The sequence below is a fragment of the Zingiber officinale genome, chromosome 11B (genome assembly GCF_018446385.1).
Source record: "Zingiber officinale cultivar Zhangliang chromosome 11B, Zo_v1.1, whole genome shotgun sequence".
NCBI classification, from domain to species: domain Eukaryota; kingdom Viridiplantae; phylum Streptophyta; class Magnoliopsida; order Zingiberales; family Zingiberaceae; genus Zingiber; species Zingiber officinale.
The window spans coordinates 88,063,677-88,085,513 of record NC_056007.1 but is presented as its reverse complement, the minus strand read 5'-3'; the positions used below and the strand labels follow the sequence as shown (position 1 = coordinate 88,085,513).

Here is a 21,837-nt window from a genome sequence, read left to right as displayed (position 1 = left end):
CCCACGATTTTCGAACAAGATCAAAGGTAATGCATTTGTCAGAGAGAGAACAAATGTGTGATTTTTTTAATTCTGACGGGACACTACTACAGTGAAAAATTATTAAAAAATTTGACAGGACATTGCTATAATAAAAATTGCGCACAAGCACATACATAGAGTCACACAACATATCAACTCTATATATATATAGAGTGAGAGAGGATTTTGTCATGCTGCACCTTTATCGTATGTCTCATGATCATCAACTGTATGTTTTTTTTCGAGAGCTTAGAGTTTTTTTAAAAAACTATAGTAGATGTGGACAGGATATATATATACATGCGATCTTATTTTACGCGCCTGTACGCATAGTAAACGTGGCATCTAACGCGGCATCTCATGCGATTTTTTTTTTCCTTTTATGTTTCTTTTCTTTGTCACATCATTTGAACTTTCCTTTTATTTGTTAAACCTAACATTTGATGCCGTTCCCGCAACGCTGCTTGCTGATCTCGCCTCAACGCTCCTCTCTCGCCGATCTCCATCGTCTTTCGTCGCTACCGCCATTGTCTGTCGAGAGATGCCTTCCTCGCTCTCCGATCCTCGCAGCCCTCACCTCGGCGTTCCTCGCTCGTCGATCCCTGCCGTCTTTCGTCGTCGTCGCCACTGTCTGTCGAGAGTCGTCGACGCCGCGCCGTCCCTACTGTCGTCGCCTCTCCGTGAGACCCCTCCCTATTTTGTTTCTAATAGCAAAACTTTTTCTTGCAACACAACCCAATTGTGCTTATTCTCTTCACTCTCGGATATAGCCTCCTGCTTGAATCGTATCAATCTTCAGTTCTAGTAGTTCAACTTGCTTATAGAAATAATTATTTCTTTTTTCATTCAATTCAATTTCGAGAAGTGTAACCTGTCGATGCAACTCTATCTCCTACATCTTTAACATTTCGATTAGTTTGTGAAGAGTATAAGACTTTTAATTGTAACCTGCAGTTTTGTATTTGATCTACTCAATAGATCAGACTCCTCTAACACTTCCAATAAGGGTTTTTTTTTTGTCTCTTGTAGCTTTTGTTTTAGTTCTGCTTTCTGCAACTTCATTTCTACTTTTTAATGTTCAACTTCATTCTTCAAATCAGCAGCAAGTGAGCTTGTATCTTCTAAGTCCAGCCGGATGGATTCTTTGTCATTTTTTATGTATTTTAGTTGGGCTTCTAAATCAGATGCAAGTTCTGATAGGGAGGGGTTTTCTTCTTCTAGCTGAGTTACGTGCAACTCTAACTCATTTTTGTTTCTTTCAAGTTCTATTGAACTTCTTTCAAAAGACTTATTAGTAGAAGAATGCAATTGTATGCTACCTGTGATCACTTGCAAATCATGCTCCGCATCTTGCAAGTGTTATTTTCCACTCTGCTGAAACATCAAGAGAGAAATTATTTTCCAAAATAATGTTATTGACATTTTGTGCCAAATAATGGCACTCCTCTTGATCATGCCTAGAACTTGTAGAAAATGAGATGCCGCGTTATCTGAACCCATTTCCTGCCTCTTTATTTTTGAATTGGCTTCTAGAATATTCCATTCAAGTTTAGCTTTATCTGAACGCAAGGCATATACCTCTTGCACGACATCTAATGCTATTTTTCCTAAGTCACCGTGGTTTGAGGACTTATAGGGCATCTAAGTATTTCTCATATGTAGAATAAAAGAAAATTTTCTTGTACAAATGTTGCTAAGTAGTGGATGAGTGTTAAATTTATTTTTTAAGTATTTTTCTTTTTCTTTCTCTTTCAAAAGATATTGTGTTAAAAAGGGATTACCAATAACAAAATGTGGTCATGACTTGGATGTCAAGGTTGGGGTTGTATATATTGTTTCGCTTACAAATAATTGAGACATGAAAGGTTGAAGGTATTTAATGAATCTTGTTGGTGTTAGGCTGAAGGTATTTAGTGAATCTTATGGTATAAATTAGACGGGTTCGAAATCTTAATGTTTTCTTGATTTTGATATTTAGCAAGTAGAATGGTCTTCATCCTTCATTCTATTGATAATTTCTAATAATTTTATTAATTTATCACTTGCATAAATCTATGAACAATGCTGGTGTAAGAAAATAGCAAGCTTCCAAGTTTGAATAAGTGAGATGCATATGCTTTCAGTTTGATGTTGTAGGAGTCTGTAGATTTAATTCTCATTTTTCTCAGGTGAGGATGAATCTTGTTAGTTGTTAGCTCCTTGTACTGAACGTCCGCTGGGATATTATTTACTCGATGCCAACTGGTCAAATATCAATATCTCAAGACCTTGAAGAAGCAATTTTGCGGAGAAGCATTGTAGTTTAATGATGTTTATCAACAAGTATAACAAATGTATTTCTCACTTATGAAAAAGTGACTGAAAATAGATTGTAATTATGTTTTCTGGTTTTATATTATTTTATTTGTTTGATTCCACCCAGAAGAGAAGTGGATGCCTAGAAACAAGGTTATAGAAGTAATTTTTCTTTCTCAATACTCTTTCTACCTTCTAGAGATTCTGGATCATTATCATGCCAGATATATAGATATTCCTGTCTGAGATCTTCCACGTTCTTTCTTGTTACCCCTCTAAGAACTAATGGAAAGGAGCTAACTGAGATATCAATTTCTCAGTTCTCACAATGACATATCGCTCGGATAGTTGGAGATCATATTGTCACTAACACAATCAGACATTTCTTCTGTTCAACACTACAAACCGATCATGATGATCAACTAAAGTTATATCAATTAAAATCTCTCTTATATTAATCAACAAGATATAATTTCTATTCTTTTAAGTTAACACTAATATCCAGTTGATGTTATAATTTCCAGATGATGAGGATGATATAATTTCTTAAAATATTATCAACTACTATATAATAGTTTAACACAACAATTACAACTTCCAAGCATGGGAGTTCACATTAAAATGGAATTGAGAGATGCAATCAAAAAGTTGGTGCAAATTTACAATTTACAATTTACAATCAAAATTAAAGTCGTTGGAAGTGATCAAAGCGATAGAGATAAACACCAACAGATAAAATAATCCTTTATCATAGCCACATTTAATTAAAGGTTCCAAAAATGATATGAAATATTTAAAAAAGTTTACATCGTTAAGATTAAACAGTGAGAAAAAATAATACATCAACAGTCTGCTCAAATGTAAACCTACGAATCTTGTATCTTTTCAACAGTATGCTTAAATGTCTCTCTAAGCACTAGATCTGGGATATCGTCATCTTCTCCACCTTTAGGTGCTGCAGCTTCAGGTGCTTATCTCCTCAAATATCTATATTATCAGGACATGAGAGACCAAATGTTCATAAAAATGTTAATAAGAGCATTCATAAGCATAAATCAAGCTAACATAAATGTAATGGTCAAAAAATACGGAAAACTATGATTGTTTAAAGTAAATTAGAAGCCAATATATATAAAAAAATGTTGAATATTAGTATTTTAAAACTATTTTTGTTAAACTGTAGGAACCCTATGCTCTAAACTTTGAGAACCACTTGCCATTGCAAGATATTCCTAGGTAGGATCTCAAGCCTAACAACCACTTAATATGTTACATCCTTCATATCAATAATAGCCTACAAATGAATTTCAGGTTTAAATTTTCTTCAGAAAAAATACTTTAACATGTTAAACTCTATCTCCATCACTCAATTTTCACTGTACAAAGTAGTACTAAATAGACATAATTAACAAAAATGAAAAAGAAACCTAAGAGCTAAATTTATAGTTGCATACACTGTTCCTTCAACATGAATTGGATTGTATTGACCAAGCTTTAGACAAGCTTCATCCGTCTAATATTGCCCCCATTAAAATATTTGCTTAATAGGGTACAATTTTTGTAGCTAATTCTTTAATCAAGAAAAATATAACTATGTCTTTTTTTGTAGCTTCATCTGTCAACACAAATTAGAGTTTCATTAACTACAGTTGGCTTGATTTTGATCCGTCTTTTTTCTTAGCATCCATATGAGACCAAGTGAGTGATAGTGATCACAGAACAACAAATGGCTAATGAAAAGATAGCAAGCAAGACATTGAAGAAGAATACCACTGTCAGTCACATACTTGTTATTGAATCTACAAAAGGTTTATCCTAATGTATATTGTTTGAACCTACAACAATAAAGGCAATTGTTAACAATTGTTAATTTCAATATCTCAATCAATCAACCACTATAATTTTATAAAATTAAACTTTGATAGTACCAACAATATATGTGAATTCATCTTCATATGTACCATCATCGCTGTTATGATGATTATCTATAGTTGATCTGACAATCAACACATCGTTATATTTATAAAATTTAATAAAAATAATTGATTTACAAGTAAAATTATCATACAAATACAGAATTAATCGACACATACCCTTGCTATAAAATTGGACAATTACTCTTATCATGTGGCACACCTCGATGCCCACATCCACGACATAACCGAGACTTTAAAGTTGACTTCTCCTTTGATGATTTCATTCTCTTCTCACGTCCCTTTGTTCTTACTAAAGAAGGATCAATAATATTAGGACACTCATCCATGGATTTCTTCCTTTGACTTCTATTATCGCATGTTTTACTAGTGTTCATCTCTTGAATTTTGCTGTAGATATAATCGAATTATTCATCCAAGAAGTTTGTCCCCTCATCAGTCAAAGATGCATCATCAATTAATACTGAAACTTTATAGGATAACCTGGAGTGTCTTGACATCAAAACTCTTTCTGGATCATCGATAAAATTTTGCTCCCCCAAAGCATGTATTGCTCCAACCTTTGCATCTCGTGCCCATCGTTTGAGTATATACTTATCTGACAAATGAAGCACTTGGTTGATACGAAAAAAGGCTAACATATGCCTGCACGGAATGTCATCGAACTCAAATTTTCTACAACTACAAGATATGTTATCCTTCTGTTTGTCATGTGTGAGCACCCTTGGTTTGGAGGAAGAACTACTTTGAAAATTCATCACATGGTAAACCACTGAGTCAACTCTCATAGATGATTGTTGCACATAATAACTATGGATTTCACTTAATTCACTTTGAAATTCCAACCATTTCTTTTTCATGTACAACTTAACCATTTGAGTTTCCATTGGCCAGTTTGTCTTAATCCTGAGATGCTCATTCATATCAATATGGAGAGCAATTATCTCATTGTGTCTTTGGTGTCTTAGTGCCCTATTGAAACGGATGATAAAATCCATTAATGAGTTCTTATTTGAAACATATCTCTTGAAAAATACATATGAACCTTCAGATCTTTGACTACTTGACATTCCAGCACAAAATATATGACTAAAATATGTTGGCACCCACTTGTGTCGCAATTCATACATTGAAGACAACCAATCATTTTTCTCCAAGTTAGCACACTTAATAACATCTTCCCATGAATTCTCAAATTCATCAGGTGTGGTAGAATTCCCAATGACATTCTTTATGCTTTGGTAGTAGTCACGAAAAGTCAAAGGGTGTAATTTATCTGAAAATTTATTCAGTATGTGCCACAAACAATATCGATGTACTGTCTGAGGGAAAACTTGGGCAATAGCTTTTGTCATAGCATGATCCTGATCAGTGATGATCACATTTAGTGCATCTTTAGGCATAACTTCTATAAACTTGTTAAGCAGCTAAACAAAAGACTCAGTTTTCTCATCACTTATAAAGCCGCAACCAAAAATAATTGTCTGATGATGATGATTAACTCCTACAAATGGTATAAAAATCAACCCATATTTATTGGTGTTATATGTTGTATCAAATACAACTACATCACCAAATATATTGTATGTCGTCCTTGATACTTCATCTGGCCAAAAGCATCTACTACATCTATTATTTGAATCAGTCTCATAATCAAAGAAAAAAACTGAATTCTTCTCTTTCTCAGATGTAAATAACTCGATTAGTGTTTCAGCATCGATACCTTTTTGTTCATCCCTTAGTTTTTTCTCAAAGTTTCTAATATCTCTTTCTATGTAACCTACCAGCTCAGACCCTCCATACTCAATCTCCAATAATTGCATTTGTTGGCAAGTTAGCACATTGGCCTCTGAAAACTGTTGAGCCAATGCTTTCTTTGCTGTCGAAACATTACGATGTGAGCGTAGCAAATGCACCTTTGAAGTAGTCGAGAGTGGATGATTATAACCTTCCATGAAGTTAGTGACAACCCAATTAGGTCCAGTTTATTTCTTGACAAATAAAATCTTTGACTTACAACCAGTTATAACTTCACCACGTGCTCTTTCCCTCGTCCGTTGATCACCTTTTGTCTGTTTATTTCTTTGATCATTTGTATGCCCTTCTTTAAAGGATACAAATGTTTTCCACACAACTTCATTTGTCATCTTATTTTTCTTGCTATTATTTATCCTTGCACTAAATCCAAATTCTCGTGCATATTGGTTATAGAACGAAAAATACCTCCTCTATTGATGAGAATTCCATCCCATATTTTGACTTTCGAACATCTGCAACTTGGGGAATGTATAGTTAATCAATTTCTTCCATTGCTGGAGAATTTCAGATTTAGATGAAGTGAAGCTCTGCATATCACCATATAGCCACACAAACATTCTAAATCAAATAGACATGAGAAAAAGAATGTTGCTAGATTGTGAAGGTTTGAAAGTACCATATAACAAATGTGTCGTTTGGTAGAATAGTTAAAAATTAGCTAGTAATCTAACACAATATTCTCATGTGGTGGTCATCGCCAATGAGAAATGTTTACATTCAGCATCAAAGAAATAAATAGAAGAGAGAAAAATTATAAATCATGAAGATTCTAGTGTATGTATATACATTCAGCATCAGAGAAACAAATCAAGTAGACTAACAATGGCAAAACTTTTGCCACTATAATGAAAACCATGGACAATAAGAAGTAGAATGGATGTGTTATATCTTTGCAAATAAACAATAAATATAGGATACTTCAACCAATTCAATTCTTAGCTTTATATACTATGCCCATTAAAAATTCAGATAACGTGGCATCTCATTTTCTACAAGTTCTAGGCATGATCAAGAGGGGTGACATTATTTGGCATGAAATGTCAGTAACATTATTTTGGAAAATAATTTCTCTCTTGATGTTTCAGTAGAGTGGAAAATAACACTTGCAAGATGTGGAGCATGATTTGCAAGTGATCACAGGTAGCATAGAATTGCATTCTTCTACTAATAAGTCTTTTGAAAGAAGTTCAATAGAACTTGAAAGAAACAAAAATGAGTTAGAGTTGCACGTAACTCAGCTAGAAGAAGAAAACCCCTACCTATCAGAACTTGCATTTGATTTAGAAGCCTAACTAAAATACATAAAAAAGACAAAGAATCCATCCGGCTTGACTTAGAAGATACAAGCTCACTTGCTGCTGATTTGAAGAATTGAGTTGAACATCAAAAGGTAAAAACGAAGTTGCAGAAAGAAGAACTAAAACAAAAGCTACAAGAGACAAAAAACCGCTTATTGGAAGTGTTAGAGGAGTCTGATCTATTGAGTAGATCAAATACAAAACTGCAAGTTACAATTGAAAGTCTTATACTCTTCACAAACTAATCGAAATGTTAAAAATGTAGGAGATAGAGTTGCATCAACAGATTACACTTCTCGAAATTGAATTGGATGAAAAAAGAAATAATTATTTCAATAAGCAAGTTGAACTACTAGAACTGAAGATTGATACGATTCAAGCAGGAGGCTATATCCGAGAGTGAAGAGGATAGGCACAACTGGGTTGTGTTGCAAGAAAAAGTTTTGCTATTAGAAACAAAATAGGGAGGGGTCTCACGGAGAGGCGACGGCGGTAGGGACAGCATGGCTCGGCAGCGACGAAAGACGGTAGGAACGCCGAGGTGAGGGTTGCGAGGATCGGAGAGCGAAGAAGGCAGCTCTCGACAGACAATGACGGTAGCGATGAAAGACGGTGGAGATCGGCGAGAGAGGAGCGTCGAGGTGAGGGCTGCGAGGATCAGAGAGCGAAGAAGGCAGCTCTTGACAGACAGCGACGAAAGACAGCGGAGATCGGCGAGAGAGGAGCGTCGAGGCGGGATTGGCGAGCGGCGTCGCGGGAATGACATCAAAAGTTAGGTTTAAGAAATAAAAGGAAAGTTCAAATGATGCGACAAAGAAAAGAAACATAAAAGGAAAAAAATCGCATGAGATGCCACATTAGATGCCACGTTTACTGTGCGTACAGGCGTGTAAAATAAGATCGCGCACAATATCAGTATTATACTTTTGGATTTAATTTAGGTATAGATTACTAATCTAATAGGTGATTAGGGATTAGATAACTAACTCTAATTGACCGTTAGATTTATTAGACAGGTTAAGATTGATGTGATTAAGGTTTTGCCCTAATTTAGTTTTAGGGATTTTATTTAGCTATTCATTTGGATTTAGCTAAATAATATATATATATATATATATATGTTGTTGACGCAGAACTCTGATTCGAGACGAGTGTCTCGACTTCGGATTTGGATTGATACGACCCTATATTTAAGACGGGCACACTTTGACTTATCTTTTTGATATTGTCTTATGATATGTGTAGTATATATATAACTAATGGTAATTGGTAGATTTATCACTTCCCTGGTTATAATTTATTTGATACCTGATACATGCTTCTTCTGTTATCTGCTTTACATGAGTCTGGTATGTGTTTTGTCTTGTCATGCGTATCTGTGTCCATAGAGATAGATGTATTTATAGTGCTTCTTTATACTGGATTAGTTGCTAGACATTCTTGTTATGTGTTCTTGGATTTATGTTGCTTATATCATTGTTATATATATGGATATCTTTCTGACACATATATCTCGGCGAGGATATGTTCAGGTATGACATACTGTAGCATCATGCACCATTCCGCATGATTGCATGCTGGACGATTGACGACTCCATTATTGTTGAGCTCATCGGTCGACTACATGGGTCTGCACATAGCGTGACCACTGCATGGGTAGTGGCACAACACCCAGGGTGTGTATGGCAGTTGCTCTGTAGTGCTCCGCTGGTCCGCTCATGGGTAGTGTGACTGCAGCGTGGTAGTAGGCAGGGATCCCTCCCCGTCATCGCGTACTGGGAGATGAGAGCATTGCGCTCCCTCACTATGTTTGAGGTAGGAGGATAGGTGTACTCCGACAGCATCCCGTCCACTCGGTCATTCTTCAGGAGTAGTGATGGCAGAGTGCACGGTTGTCATAGCCCTACCCACTTGGTCTCACCATCGTGTGTGAGATGACAGACTGGCGTCAGGACTGACCTTGTTAGTGACTTTCTTGGACTTCTTAGAAGTCTTAGTCACGTTTGTTGCAAAAATACTCTTAGGAATAACCTTCCTAGTATTTTTAACTTGACCATTTGACCTAGACTCGGTTCCATAATTATATGGAACCCTATGGTAAGAAATTTCATCCTTCTTAGCCTTAGGTTTGTATCCCAAACCTCTATGGCCATTGGATGACTTTTGTACTTCTAGACCTAGACTATGCTCATTTTGCCCTTTAAGGATATTTTCCATCCATTTTAGGGTGTTTTCCATTTTATCAAGTCTTGACCTCAAGACTTGATTTTCTTCCCATAAATCCCTAGATTTTGATTTTTTCTTAAATCCTTGAGCATTTTTATTTCTAGGCGTATAACTATGGTCCTTAGTGTTATTGCCTAAACTTTTACCTATCTTCCTAACCTTAGGTTGAGTGGTTTTAGCATGGAAAGCTACATGTTTTTCCTTAATGCTATCATGCTCCCTATTTTTATGGTAAATAGCGTTGAAATGATGGAAATTAGACCTATCATGCTTTTTATCATTATTTAAAGGAGTAGGCTCAATAAACGATACCTTTCGTTTTACCTTGGAGGTTCCCCCTTGTCTCATGCTTCCTCCCTTAGGCTTGACCACCTTCTTCCCCTTAGGACATTGACTCCGATAATATCCTTTTTGATTGCAAGAGAAGCACACAATGTGCTTCTTGCTCTTCTTTGTTGTGGGGACGATCTCCTTGGGCTTCACCTTGACCTTTAGTGCCACTTGACCCTTCTTCTTAGCCAATTTGGGGCACTTGCTCTTGTAGTGTCCATGTTCCCTACACTCAAAACATATAATATGATTTTTATTTTTAATTGAAATATTTATACCTTCATGTGTAGGGATGACATCTTCCCCTTTTGATCCGGATGTAGAAATTTCCTCTTGTTCCGACAGTGATGTTCCTCTAATAGATTTGACTTGACTTGTGGAGATGGAAGCTTCTTCATCCTCTTCTTCTCTTGACCCGGATGTAGAGACTTCTCCTTCTTCTTGATCCGATGTCACCGAAGGTCGCTCCCCCTCAATCTTAGAGGTGGAGACTTCTTCCTCCTCATCTTGTATATGGAACAAAGAGTATGCTCCCTCTTTGCCCGTTTCATTGTACTCCTTTGAAGGTGAGGCTTCTTGGACTTCTTCATCTTCGAAAGTTGAGCATCTCTCAACTTTGGAGTCCTCTTGATTTTGATCGAATGAGTTACCCTCTTTGGATTCTTCTTGATTTGGTACAGTGGAGGGGATCTCATGAATCTTGGCCAATTTGCTCCATAGCTCTTTGGCATCTTTAAAATCTCCAATTTGCTCCAAGATGTTGCTCGGCAATAAATTAATCAAAAGCTTGGTCACTTTGTCATTGTTCCCACATCTTTGGATTTGTTCTTGGCTCCACTTACTCCTCTTGAGAATTTTGCCCTTTGAATTCTTTGGAGCTTCGAAACCTTCCATTAGAGAAAACCATTGCTCTATCTCCACTATCAGGAAATTTTCGATCCTTGATCTCCAAAGATCGAAGCTCATCATTGTGAATGGTGGAGGCACCCTTGTGTCGAATCCAAGTCCATCTTGGAATTCCATCTTGAAGTTGAGCCTTTTTGAATGAAGTCTTCGACTTGTAAAATTTGCTCCAACTTCTTCACCCTCTAGCTTTTTGCCCCTTCCGGCGATGATTCCGGTAAAGAACGACCTTGCTCTGATACCACTTGTTGGGACCAAATATGTAGCTAGAGGGGGGGGTGAATAGCTCGGTGCAATCTCATGCTCGTTGTTGCTTGTTTCTTCAAGGATATGCAGCGAAAAGCAAACAAGAAACAAAAATACAACGCTAACAAGAGGATTTACTTGGTATCCACCTCACAAGAGGTGACTAATCCAAGGATCCACACACTCACGCACCCTCCACTAATAAAACACTTCTTTACGGTAACTACCGAAGGCGGAGAAGCCCTACAAGTTCACATTACAAGAAGAAAGGGAGAGGAAACAAAATATAAGCAAAAGTTTACAAGTTTGCACAAGAAAACCCTAACCCTAGCTTTCTTCTTCTTGCTGTAGATCCGCCTCTTGACTTGGAAAAACCTCCAAGAACCTTCAGGATCTAGCGTGAGAACTGTGGAGAAGTGGCTGGAATCGCTGTAAGGATCGGAGATGAAAGCCGTGGAAGTTCTATGGAGAGAAGCGCTCGCCAACAGCTATATCCTGCGCCAACGGTCAAATCTCAATCGATCGAGGAGGCTTTGGATCGATCGACCGATCGATCCAGAGTGCCTCTGTGCTCTCGGGATTTCCCTGGATCGATCGGTCGATCGATCCAGGGCTTATCGCGCAGAATCGCAACTTCCAATCGATCAACCGATCGATTGGGAGGCTTTCTGTGCGATCGACGATTCTCCCCAATCAATCCACCGATCGATTGGGGCAGCCTTTGTCGGGGACTCACCCAATCGATCAACCGATCGATTGGGCATGAGCCAATCGATCAACCGATCGATTAGGCATGAGCCAATCGATCAGCTGATCGATCCAGCTCAGATTTTTGCCCAAAACCAAGTCCAAAGTCCCCTAGACCAACATCCGGTCAACCATGACCGGTTGATACATCATGCCTAGCATCTGGTCACCCTTGACCTGCTAGAACTCCCTCACCAAGTGTCCGGTCAATCCTTGACCCACTTGGACTAATCTCCACCAGGTGTCCGATCAACCTTGATCCACCTGGATTTCTCGTGCCAAGTATCCGGTCAATCCCTTTGACATACTTGGGCTTCCCAACACTAGATGACTGATCAACTTGATCCATCTAGATTTCCTGTGTCTGGCTTCACTCACCGGGACTTTCACCTAGCTTCACTCATTAGGATTTTCCTTCTGCTAGTTTCACTCACTAGGTCTTTCACATGGCTTCACTCACCAGAATTTCTCATACTGCCTAGCTTCACTCACTAGGTCTTTCACCTGGCTTCACTCACCAGGATTTTCAACTGTCCGGCTTCACTCACCGGGACTTTCACCTAGCTTCACTCACTAGGATTTCCCATCTGCCTGGCTTTACTCACCAGGACTTTCCTTCTACCTAGCTTCACTCACTAGGACTTCTCATTTGCCTACCTAACCTCCCAGTTAGGACTTTCACCTGGTTTTACTCACCAGGATTTCTCAGTCAAGTATCCAGTCAACCTTGACCTACTTGACTCTCCTTCACAATCTCACTACATGAACAATTGCACCTGCAATCTCCATGTCTTATCTCCATGTATTGTCAAACATCGAAACTCAAACATCAAGACTCGAGCTTGAATCAATTCAAGCTCAGTCAACCAGATCAACCTTGACCTAAGGAATATTACACCAACAATATATATATATATATATATATATATATATATATATATATATATATATATATATATATATATATATATATTTTCTTTGTAAAAGTGTTCTTGCCGATTCTTCTGTCATGAGTGTAAATCTTTCTTCAACTCCATCCGGTAGATGAAGTGGTTGTGTTCTGTGATGTCTATAAAGTGATGTAGAGAAGGATAATAGTCCTTGATTATATATTCTTTTTGGGTTTAAGGTATTTAATTGTTCGTTAGAAAAAGTGTCTAAATTATGTTCTATATATATGATTTCTTCTAATTGATAAGTGACAATATTTGTTGAGGACCTCCTGGGTATTATGGATAAGTTTTTATTTGGTTGTCTTAAAGTTTGTGATAATCCAGAAAAACTTTCAGTTTGTTTCTTTGTTCGTAGATCCATTTGAAATGATATCTTGAGTCTTATAAGTAAGAAATTTATAAGTAGTGGGTTGTTGTTGGATAACTGTTTTTCCTAAAGACAATTTACTAAGGTCTTTGTTAATACTTTCAAGAGTTTCTTTTAGATTACTTGTGTGAGTATCTTTATAGATATGATTTTCTAGAGTAAGTAGTTGAGTTTCCAATACCGTAAGCCTATAATGTAAAGAAGTAAGTAGTGCTAGTATGGTGTTATTTTTTTAGAGCATATCATTTAGAGTATAGAATGTAAGCTATAGAAATTTTTAAAAAATTATATATATATAGATACCAAAAACTTCCACTTTATCGAATCAGTCCAATTCCAGAAGTTTAAATCTCGGCTTAATAAATCAACCCAGGCTAAAACCAAACCGGTTACTTAACCCACAAAAGGGAACTAACCTGTCTAGCTTACGCTATTTCAAATTGTACTTTTTCGAATCCTTTCCCATCCAGCTTGCCTTTCGTCGTCGATCATCTCATCGGCCATTGTTTCTTTAGCTATAGTGAAAACCTCTTCAAAGGTAGCATCGCCTTAGGATTTATTATTTTGTCTCGGTGAAATCAATATAATGATTTAAGGATGTTTTGTCTCTTATTTAGGGTTTTAGTTGTTTACAGTTTGTAATCCTATAGGTTTAAGATTCATGATCCTGGTGAGATAAATTATTTGAAGTTTAAGTGAACAAGCTTCCTGAATGTTTCTAAATTCAAAAGCCCATTTTTTTCAAAAGAAAAAAAAAATCTAATGAAAAAATTTTCATGGACCTGGATTTGCATACGTGTCGACCGAATCTATGCTCGTGTTGCGTTGTCGGTCGTCGCTCGTCCCCACGTAGCCTTCTCTTCTCCCAACTGGTTTGAACCAACAGCGGTGGAATCGATCTCGCTATCTATAAAATACAAGACGTTCAGATGATGCAGAAAGCCGATACGATCGACTACTCTCTTGTGAGCTCGCCAGCTACGAAAGGCATCTGGTAGGTTGGGACAGGCGACATCATGTCGGGGGCTCGAGGAGCTCAGCCGCCGGGAACGCTGACGCCGACGGCGTATGAGTCAGTGCCCGAGGAGCGCAACAGGACCCGGCTGGATCCGCGTTCCAAGGAAGACGAAGGCATGATCAGGGTCGACAAGTTGCAGGACAAGGTCGGGCCTGCCGTCGGCGACGTCAACCAGGCGCGGACGCAGGAGAAGAAACCTGACACTACTAGTCATAGAGCAGACGAGCAGTGATATATGTACACTCTTGCAAGAGTAATAATAAAGTAGCTTGGAGTAGTCATCGAACTGTGATCGGATCGATCCTGATCTACTTTAAATTATAAACTTTTTAATCGTCTAATGATGCGGTGATGATGAAGGATCTCATCCCGCTGTCACGGTGAAGGTCAAAGTAAAGTAAATAGCAAGACAGTCAACGAGTGGAAGACATCGACCGATTGGGTGAAACATGCTTCGATTGGGAAGAAGGTTTCGACCCGTCGTTAATTTCGACATAGGGAGCATTCAAACAATCGATCAATTGGGCGAAACATGCTCCGATTGGGAAGAAGGTTTCGACCCGTCGTCGATTTCGACACATAGAGCATTCAAACAATCGACGCTCAAGAAAGAACGACGGGCAAAAGTCGAGCCGAGCGATCACCCTCCTCGGTTAGCCAGCGAGGCCTGGTATCGCCAGAATTCAACTTCAACCGAGCAACTATCCTGCTCGGCCTGACAACAAACTCGACATCAGTCGAGCACGCGGACAGACTTTCAACCAAACGACTATTTCGCTCGGGCCAACAACAAAGCACACAGATAGTGGACTTCCGGCCGGGCGGTTATCTCGCTCGGCCCTACAACAGACAGCACGTGAAGAGTGGAATTTCGGTCGAACGATTATTTCGTTCAACCAAGTAATAGACACATCAGGTTATCTTTCGATATCCTTTTGAGAGCTAATATCGTTGACAGACGACATGGTCAGACAGAGGATCGTACGGTGGAAACTTCCACGGTCACTTCAGAGATATACTCGATCTGTTAAGGTACTCTGTCGGGACACTTTACTGATAAGTCTTAAGTCTTTTCAGAAAAATCATTGAGATACATGCTCATCTTGGAAAACGTGCACACATGCTACCAAAACTTTATATAAAGAGGGGTCTAAGTTTCAACAGAAGTATATGATATTTTACTATTGCGTACTTGCGTTACAATATTCTTGTTGCTCCACTTATTACTTCTTCTTCATCGGAGGGTCATTGTCGAGGATCTCTTTCCTGACTCGAAACTGACATTAATTATGTTACAGGTGTGAACAAAATTCACAGAAGGTCAACGTGAACATCCACATCCCCAGCATCCAATTTTCATTTCACTTTCGGATATCATCACTCTAATTTAAAAACACTCACGGACATGATCACTCTAATTTAAACACTCACTCTTTAGACAAGAAAGAAATACTGAAATTTCCAATCCTTGCAACACAATTCTTGTTCCGATGACTGTACAAGACATTTGGAAGAATAACTACGCTAAACAACATCACTCGTAGTTGTAGTTATTAGGCATGCAGCCGGCCACTCATTCCCATTTCCAATTCCATTACCATGGAGGAGTTTCCCACCGGGGAGGCTCTTGGCCGGTTTCTTCACCCTCCCGCCGTTTGGATAAAATCTGGGAGTGATGATGCCGTTGCTCGCCGGGGAATGCGGGTCGAGGTTGTTCTCCAGTTGGCCGCATGACGCTGCTACAAGTCCTGTCAAGTGATTTCGATGCTTCTTCTGCTCAGTTCTATAGCATTGGCTCTTGTTATTTGTGCGAATTTGCATGTTAGGAATTACCTGCGAAAACAGCAGAGGGCTTCCAGGGTCTTGACTTGAATTCTGGATGAAATTGAACGCCAAGGAAATAAGGATGTGAAGGCAGCTCGATGATCTACATTGTCCACTCAAAGAAATTGTAGCAATCCAAGAAGAAATGTGACAATATTTTAAGGTTCCTACTACGTACCTCCATGCGTTGCCCGGTCTCGTCTTTACCGACGAAAGCAAGACCGGCCTTTTCGAATTCCTGAACAAAACTAGGATTCACCTGAAAGAAACTGATGATCAGGGAAGAAATACTTTAAATTTTGATACTAAGAAACAGCACTAAAAACCTCGTATCTGTGTCGATGTCGCTCATCCACAAAGCTAACGTTGCCGTACCTTGAGAGACCAGATATAGTTAAAGTTTAAGAACTACTATCTATACGATAAACAAAGAACTGCATCAACAAAGAGACGCGTGTGCTTACAACTTTGCAGATTTGCAATCAGCAATCTGGAAATAAGTCCTCCTTGATCCAAGCCTCATTGTGCCTCCCATGTGAGTCTTGGAGCCCTTGATGTTCATTGAATAGATATAAGGCAGACCCAAGAAGATGACTAACTAAGAATAACAGATGTGAATTACCTCCGGCATAAAAATGACGACAGGAGTAGATGTATTTGGATCAAATTCCGTGCTATTTGCCTCCTTCAAGTTCATGACAGAACGAGCAAATTCAATGACAGCAATCTGCATGCCAAGACAAATACCAAGAAATGGAACTTTGTTTTCGCGGGCATATTTAGCAGCTAGGATCTTTCCTTGCACACCTCTGTCTCCAAATCCTCCTGGAACTAGTATGCCATCGGCACCCTGTGATAGAAGACTGTCGACTTGAGAGAAGAATGTTCTATGAAAACAACCAAAAAAATTACTCACCTTCAGTAGCGCCCATGCCGCTTCATGAGAATCAGGTGCCTGTTCAAAACAAATCCTTTCCTAAAGAGTTCCAAGAATATTTCTGGAAAAGTGTTTATCGTGTCAAATGAATGGACCTCTAATGCTGTAGTTTCTTCAAGATCAGATGAAGGGACCCAATCTACAATGAGTTTTCTTCGACAAGCAACAGATGCATGCAAAAGAGCCTGGAGGTTCACATAGTAGAGCTGTTAAAGCACTGGAAAAAAAAAATACTGAAGCATCTAAATAAAACATTGAGTAACAGGTCCTGGCTTCCAAAACCTATTGTAGTTCATGTACATAGTGAGAAGAAAACATAACTAAAGCATCAAGCAGAAACAGAGACCAAATTAACTTGCTTCATATTGATTGTGACAGAAATGAGGGAAGTTTACTTAAGCTTCTAGCAGTTCTGGGTTCTCTTTGTCATCCTAATCTAGCAAATCCTGATCTCCTATGGGAGGATACAGATGGATTTTTACGAATTTGTTTGCTAAAGAATGAGGTATGAAGAAACTTACATGTAAAACTGCTAAAGAGTTTATTTAGAGAAAGGTAGCACCAGGGATGCTGAACTAGACAAATGAGGGTGATGGATTCACAGTCCATTCTTGCAAATTTAAATAAATCACTTCATGTGTCATGATGGCATGGACAAAAAATCAATTTACAAGCACAGGGAAATAAAGGGTAGAAAAGAGCTTCCATTCTAAGCATAATTATCATCTTAAAGTGGTATAAAAGTGTAACTACATCATAAACAAACAAAACGTGAAGTAACGGCGTAAATCAGGTAATATGAGAATAAGGGAATAAATTTGTAAATTATGTATTCACCTTCAATACAGACAGGTAAGAATCAGAAAGACCAGTATATTTTCCAACCATAGCAATCCTGACCTGAACATTTAATGATGGTTCAATTATTAAGATTTTGGAATTTTTCAAGGGTAAAGCAGAATAGCATAAAGAAGAGCTTCACACAGGATCATGCAATGTATCACAAAGTTTTGCTCTACCCATCCATTCTTGCAACATCGGCTCCTGGGCACATCTGTACAAAGTAAGCACTTTTATCAGCTTACGAGCTGGAAAAAACAACTGTTGGACTAGAAAGAGATCCAAAAGCAAGTCAGTTACAGACAGACCCTCGAAGATTCAACAGTTTCAGAAGCGCTTTATGTGTTTTTTGCTCCTATAGGTGAAGTATGTTAGTGATCAATTGAAACAACATTAAAAAGTGACCGATTCCACACTGTTGTCAAAGTAGTATATACTACCTTCAACATCAGAGGAATGTGCCAAATGTTTGCAACGTCATGAAGAGTCACTATATTTGCTACCTGAAAAAGAAAATGGTCGAACATAAACTTCAAACCTATGCACCTGCTTCGCAGAAAGAAGAACAGAGTAAGAGACTGAAAAACTTACAGGAACATGGCAAAATTGTGAAAGTTTTTCTTTAACATTCACATCCAAAGGCTGTCAATTATCCAAACAGGAGCATACACATATAAACACAATGCGAAGAAATAAAATTTTCAAATAAAAGATATGTAGCAAAGTCATCATGTGAAATTTTGGCAGTGACCTTTTCGCAGCGGCATGCTAAAATATTTGGTGTAAGCCCAAGTCCTCGTAGTCCCCTAACACTATGTTGAGTTGGCTTAGTTTTCTAGAACAAAATAAGGAAATATTTTTGAGGTTAAACAAGTTCAGTAAAAGACTAGTTATGGAAAGACTCCAACATAGAATCATATGTTATCTGGTTTATAGTCTTTACCTGCTCGCCGACAGCTTTAAGAACCGGCACAAGACTAACGTGAACCAGACAGAAATTCCCTGGTCCTGACCAAAGCATAGGCAGAAATCATATTATAGAGAAGGATCAGAATAAAAGCTCTAAAAGCAACTGCACTTTGACTGGTTTTGGCAACCTCCTTACCTACACGATAAGAAAATTGTCCCAAAGCTTCTATAAATGGCATTGATTCAATATCCCCTGCATGAACACAGAATCTCAGTGTCAATATTTCATCAAGGAATGTGCCTATGCTTGCAAATATGAACAAATTAGGAAATGTTAATCATAATTCTCTCAAGCTGAGATTAGTCAAAATGATTTTTTTGATTAATCCCTTCATTCACTATAAGAAAGACATTCCGGAATGTTACCTATAGTTCCACCCAATTCTATGACGCAGACATCAGCTGGTCCTTCTTTATCGTCCACAGGTATCATTGCTACACGTTCAAGCCACTCTTGTATGGCATCTGTGATATGTGGCACAACCTTTAAAAGAGAAGAATGGTGAGTAATACAAAGAGGGTGCTGAAGACAAAGCATCCAGCCGGTTTAATGGTAGGCATACTTGGACTGTTTTCCCCAGATAGTCGCCCCTCCTCTCCTTGTCGATGACAAACTAACCAAGACACAGTGTGGAAGACAAAATCAATCTATTGGAAAACAATCATTATTCCAACATCACTAGATGTCTTAAGATCCTAAGCTTGATATCGTGAGTGGCACCTGATAGATTTTTCCGGTAGTTATATTGTTATCACGAGTTAATTTTATATCAAGGAAGCGTTCGTAGTTCCCTAGATCCAAGTCCACCTATTAAAAAAGGAGAACCATCAAATAAGTGAAATAAATGCAAACGACTAATCTTCCCTAAACATTGGAAGGTGAAAAATAGGTAGAAGTGAATTAGAGTCAGAAAGATATTGGCCTTTAAATTTTTACAGTGTAATAGAAAATTTCAAATGTGCTTCACCTCGCCACCATCATCTAAGACAAAGACTTCACCGTGCTCAAAAGGAGACATAGTCCCAGCATCGGTATTCAGATAAGGATCTGTGGAAGTCCACAAAGCTAAACAATAAATCATTTGGATCAAAGACAAGACATTTAGAAAACTTTGGATAGATAACGACATGAACCGAAGACTTTTCTTTTTTCCCTTTAGTTCGGAGAAAAAAACATTGTCCAAACGAAAACGAAAAGCGAAGACGAGAAATTCATGGCATTTGACTGAAGACATGGACAGAGAGTCCTTTTTGGATCACAGTGTAGACAAACAAACATTATCATAGACAAAAAGAAGACAAAGGAGAATTCAGGAGCGGATGGCTGATCGGAATTCCTGACGATAAAAGCCCGATGCAACTTTCCACTTGCCCAATTTCTCGCTGCTTTTCATTCGAAGAGATACAAAACTTATCAAACATGGGTGATGGGACGCGAAAGGAGCACTCTTAATCACTCAATCGCAAAAACGGCATCACTTCGAAAAAATCGAAAGGAAAAAAGATCCGACTTTTAACGGAGAACAAAGTAAGAAACCCCCAGCCACGCAAATCAACCTCGCGGGAAGCCAATACTTGGCCTTTCCGGAGAAGAACAAAGGGAAAATTACAAAGGGCTTTCAGCGAAGAGGGACAAGAAGCAATATCGAGCGAAAGGGGTGAGACCGGCGCCACACCACAGTTCTATGGCATTTTTCTTCGAAAAAAGCGAGTGAAAGAACAGCAGTTTGGAACGTAGAGATGAAGGAATCGAAGCAAGCACCGATTTTTATGGAGGTGACGCGGAGTCCGCACGCCTTGAGGAGGACGCCGATGCTGCTTGCGGTCACACCTTTCCCCAGCCCGCTCACCACTCCCCCTGTCACCAACACGTACTTCATCTCCTCCCCCGAACGACAACTCCAGAAGCAATGCCCTCTCGGCGACCAAGGAAGACGCTGAAGAAGATTTGAAGCGGAGAGGGATTATTTATATATATAAAAAAAAAAATTATTCAACAAAAGAGCGAGAGAAAAATAATACTGATTATTATTATTATTTTCTCTCTTTATCCACTTTCGAGGCCTCCTGGCCCATTTTGCCGTCCAAGGATTCGCTCCAATACTTGCAGAAAATTGTAGAACCTGAGCCAGTCTCTATCCAAATCAGAGTGGGCCCAATACTCCATGAAAAAAAAAATCATAGAATGGACCATTTTTATTTTTATTTATTATTAGATTATGATAGTAATTCGATCCTAATTAATTATGATTTATTTCTAAATTAATCATATCATAATAATTACAGATCGTCCGAAGACTATCAACAATAGTCAAACAGTCTGACGACTAACAGGAGGTGGCCAGAGGCCACCCACTCTGACCTAAATTATAATTTGGGAGACAGTAAATCTTGAAAGGGATCATAACTAATTCCGATAGTATCATGATCATGATCTAACCATAATTATATAATTATATGTAGTTCATCCCCGCTCATCACTCTCCTATCACTAACACGTACTTCATCTCATCCCCAAACAACGACTCCAGAAGCAAGGCTCTCTCTCAACAACCATAGGGATATTTATATAGGGAAACAAATATATAGTGTATTAAAAAGTGAATATTTAAATTTAATAAATTAATTTTTTAATCCTAAATTATATATTTTGGATAGGAAAAATGATAGGGATATTCTTATATTCCACATTGTAATAGTTACATAATTACTTCTATGCGTTGTAATAATTAAAATAGTATTAAAAAAAAAGAATAATATTGTAATAATTAATCCATGTTATAGAAAACTCAAGAGTCCAAACATTTTATACCTTCCATTTATATATATATATATATATATATATATATATATATATATATATATATAACGGGGAATATAAGAATATTCATATCATTTTTCTTATCCAAAATATATAATTTAGAATTAAAAAAATAATTTATTAAATTTAAATATCTATTTTTTAATATACCTTATATCTTTTCCCTATTTTTTCTCACCCCTCTAAAATGTTTAGGGAATAGAATTCATTTCCTAAATTTAGAGAAGCACTATTCATAAATGGATAATTTAGAGAATAGACAGGGTAGCTAATGTAAAGATTTTTTAACT

The 21,837-nt window shown here is 37.9% G+C and overlaps 2 protein-coding genes across 2 annotated transcripts; one reads left to right on the top strand and one right to left on the bottom strand.

The window, feature by feature from the left end:
- Nucleotides 1-14,092: 14,092 nt before the first annotated feature.
- LOC122035310 lies at nt 14,093-14,428 on the top strand. Its single transcript, XM_042594723.1, has one exon. The coding sequence runs from the start codon at nt 14,155-14,157 to the stop codon at nt 14,386-14,388; it is 234 nt and encodes a 77-aa protein (XP_042450657.1). The 5' UTR covers nt 14,093-14,154; the 3' UTR covers nt 14,389-14,428.
- Nucleotides 14,429-15,423: 995 nt separating this feature from the next.
- Nucleotides 15,424-20,665, bottom strand: LOC122034508 (CTP synthase 1-like). Its single transcript, XM_042593791.1, has 21 exons — nt 20,489-20,665; nt 19,695-19,774; nt 19,448-19,534; nt 19,290-19,340; nt 19,093-19,210; nt 18,863-18,919; nt 18,701-18,765; nt 18,509-18,592; nt 18,349-18,399; nt 18,198-18,260; nt 18,066-18,112; nt 17,902-17,971; nt 17,755-17,817; nt 17,013-17,102; nt 16,897-16,935; nt 16,603-16,830; nt 16,445-16,530; nt 16,307-16,355; nt 16,159-16,239; nt 15,990-16,083; nt 15,424-15,904 (listed from the first exon to the last, which is right to left on the bottom strand). The coding sequence occupies exons 1-21, from the start codon at nt 20,604-20,606 to the stop codon at nt 15,681-15,683; spliced, it is 1,845 nt and encodes a 614-aa protein (XP_042449725.1). The 5' UTR covers nt 20,607-20,665; the 3' UTR covers nt 15,424-15,680.
- Nucleotides 20,666-21,837: the final 1,172 nt, after the last annotated feature.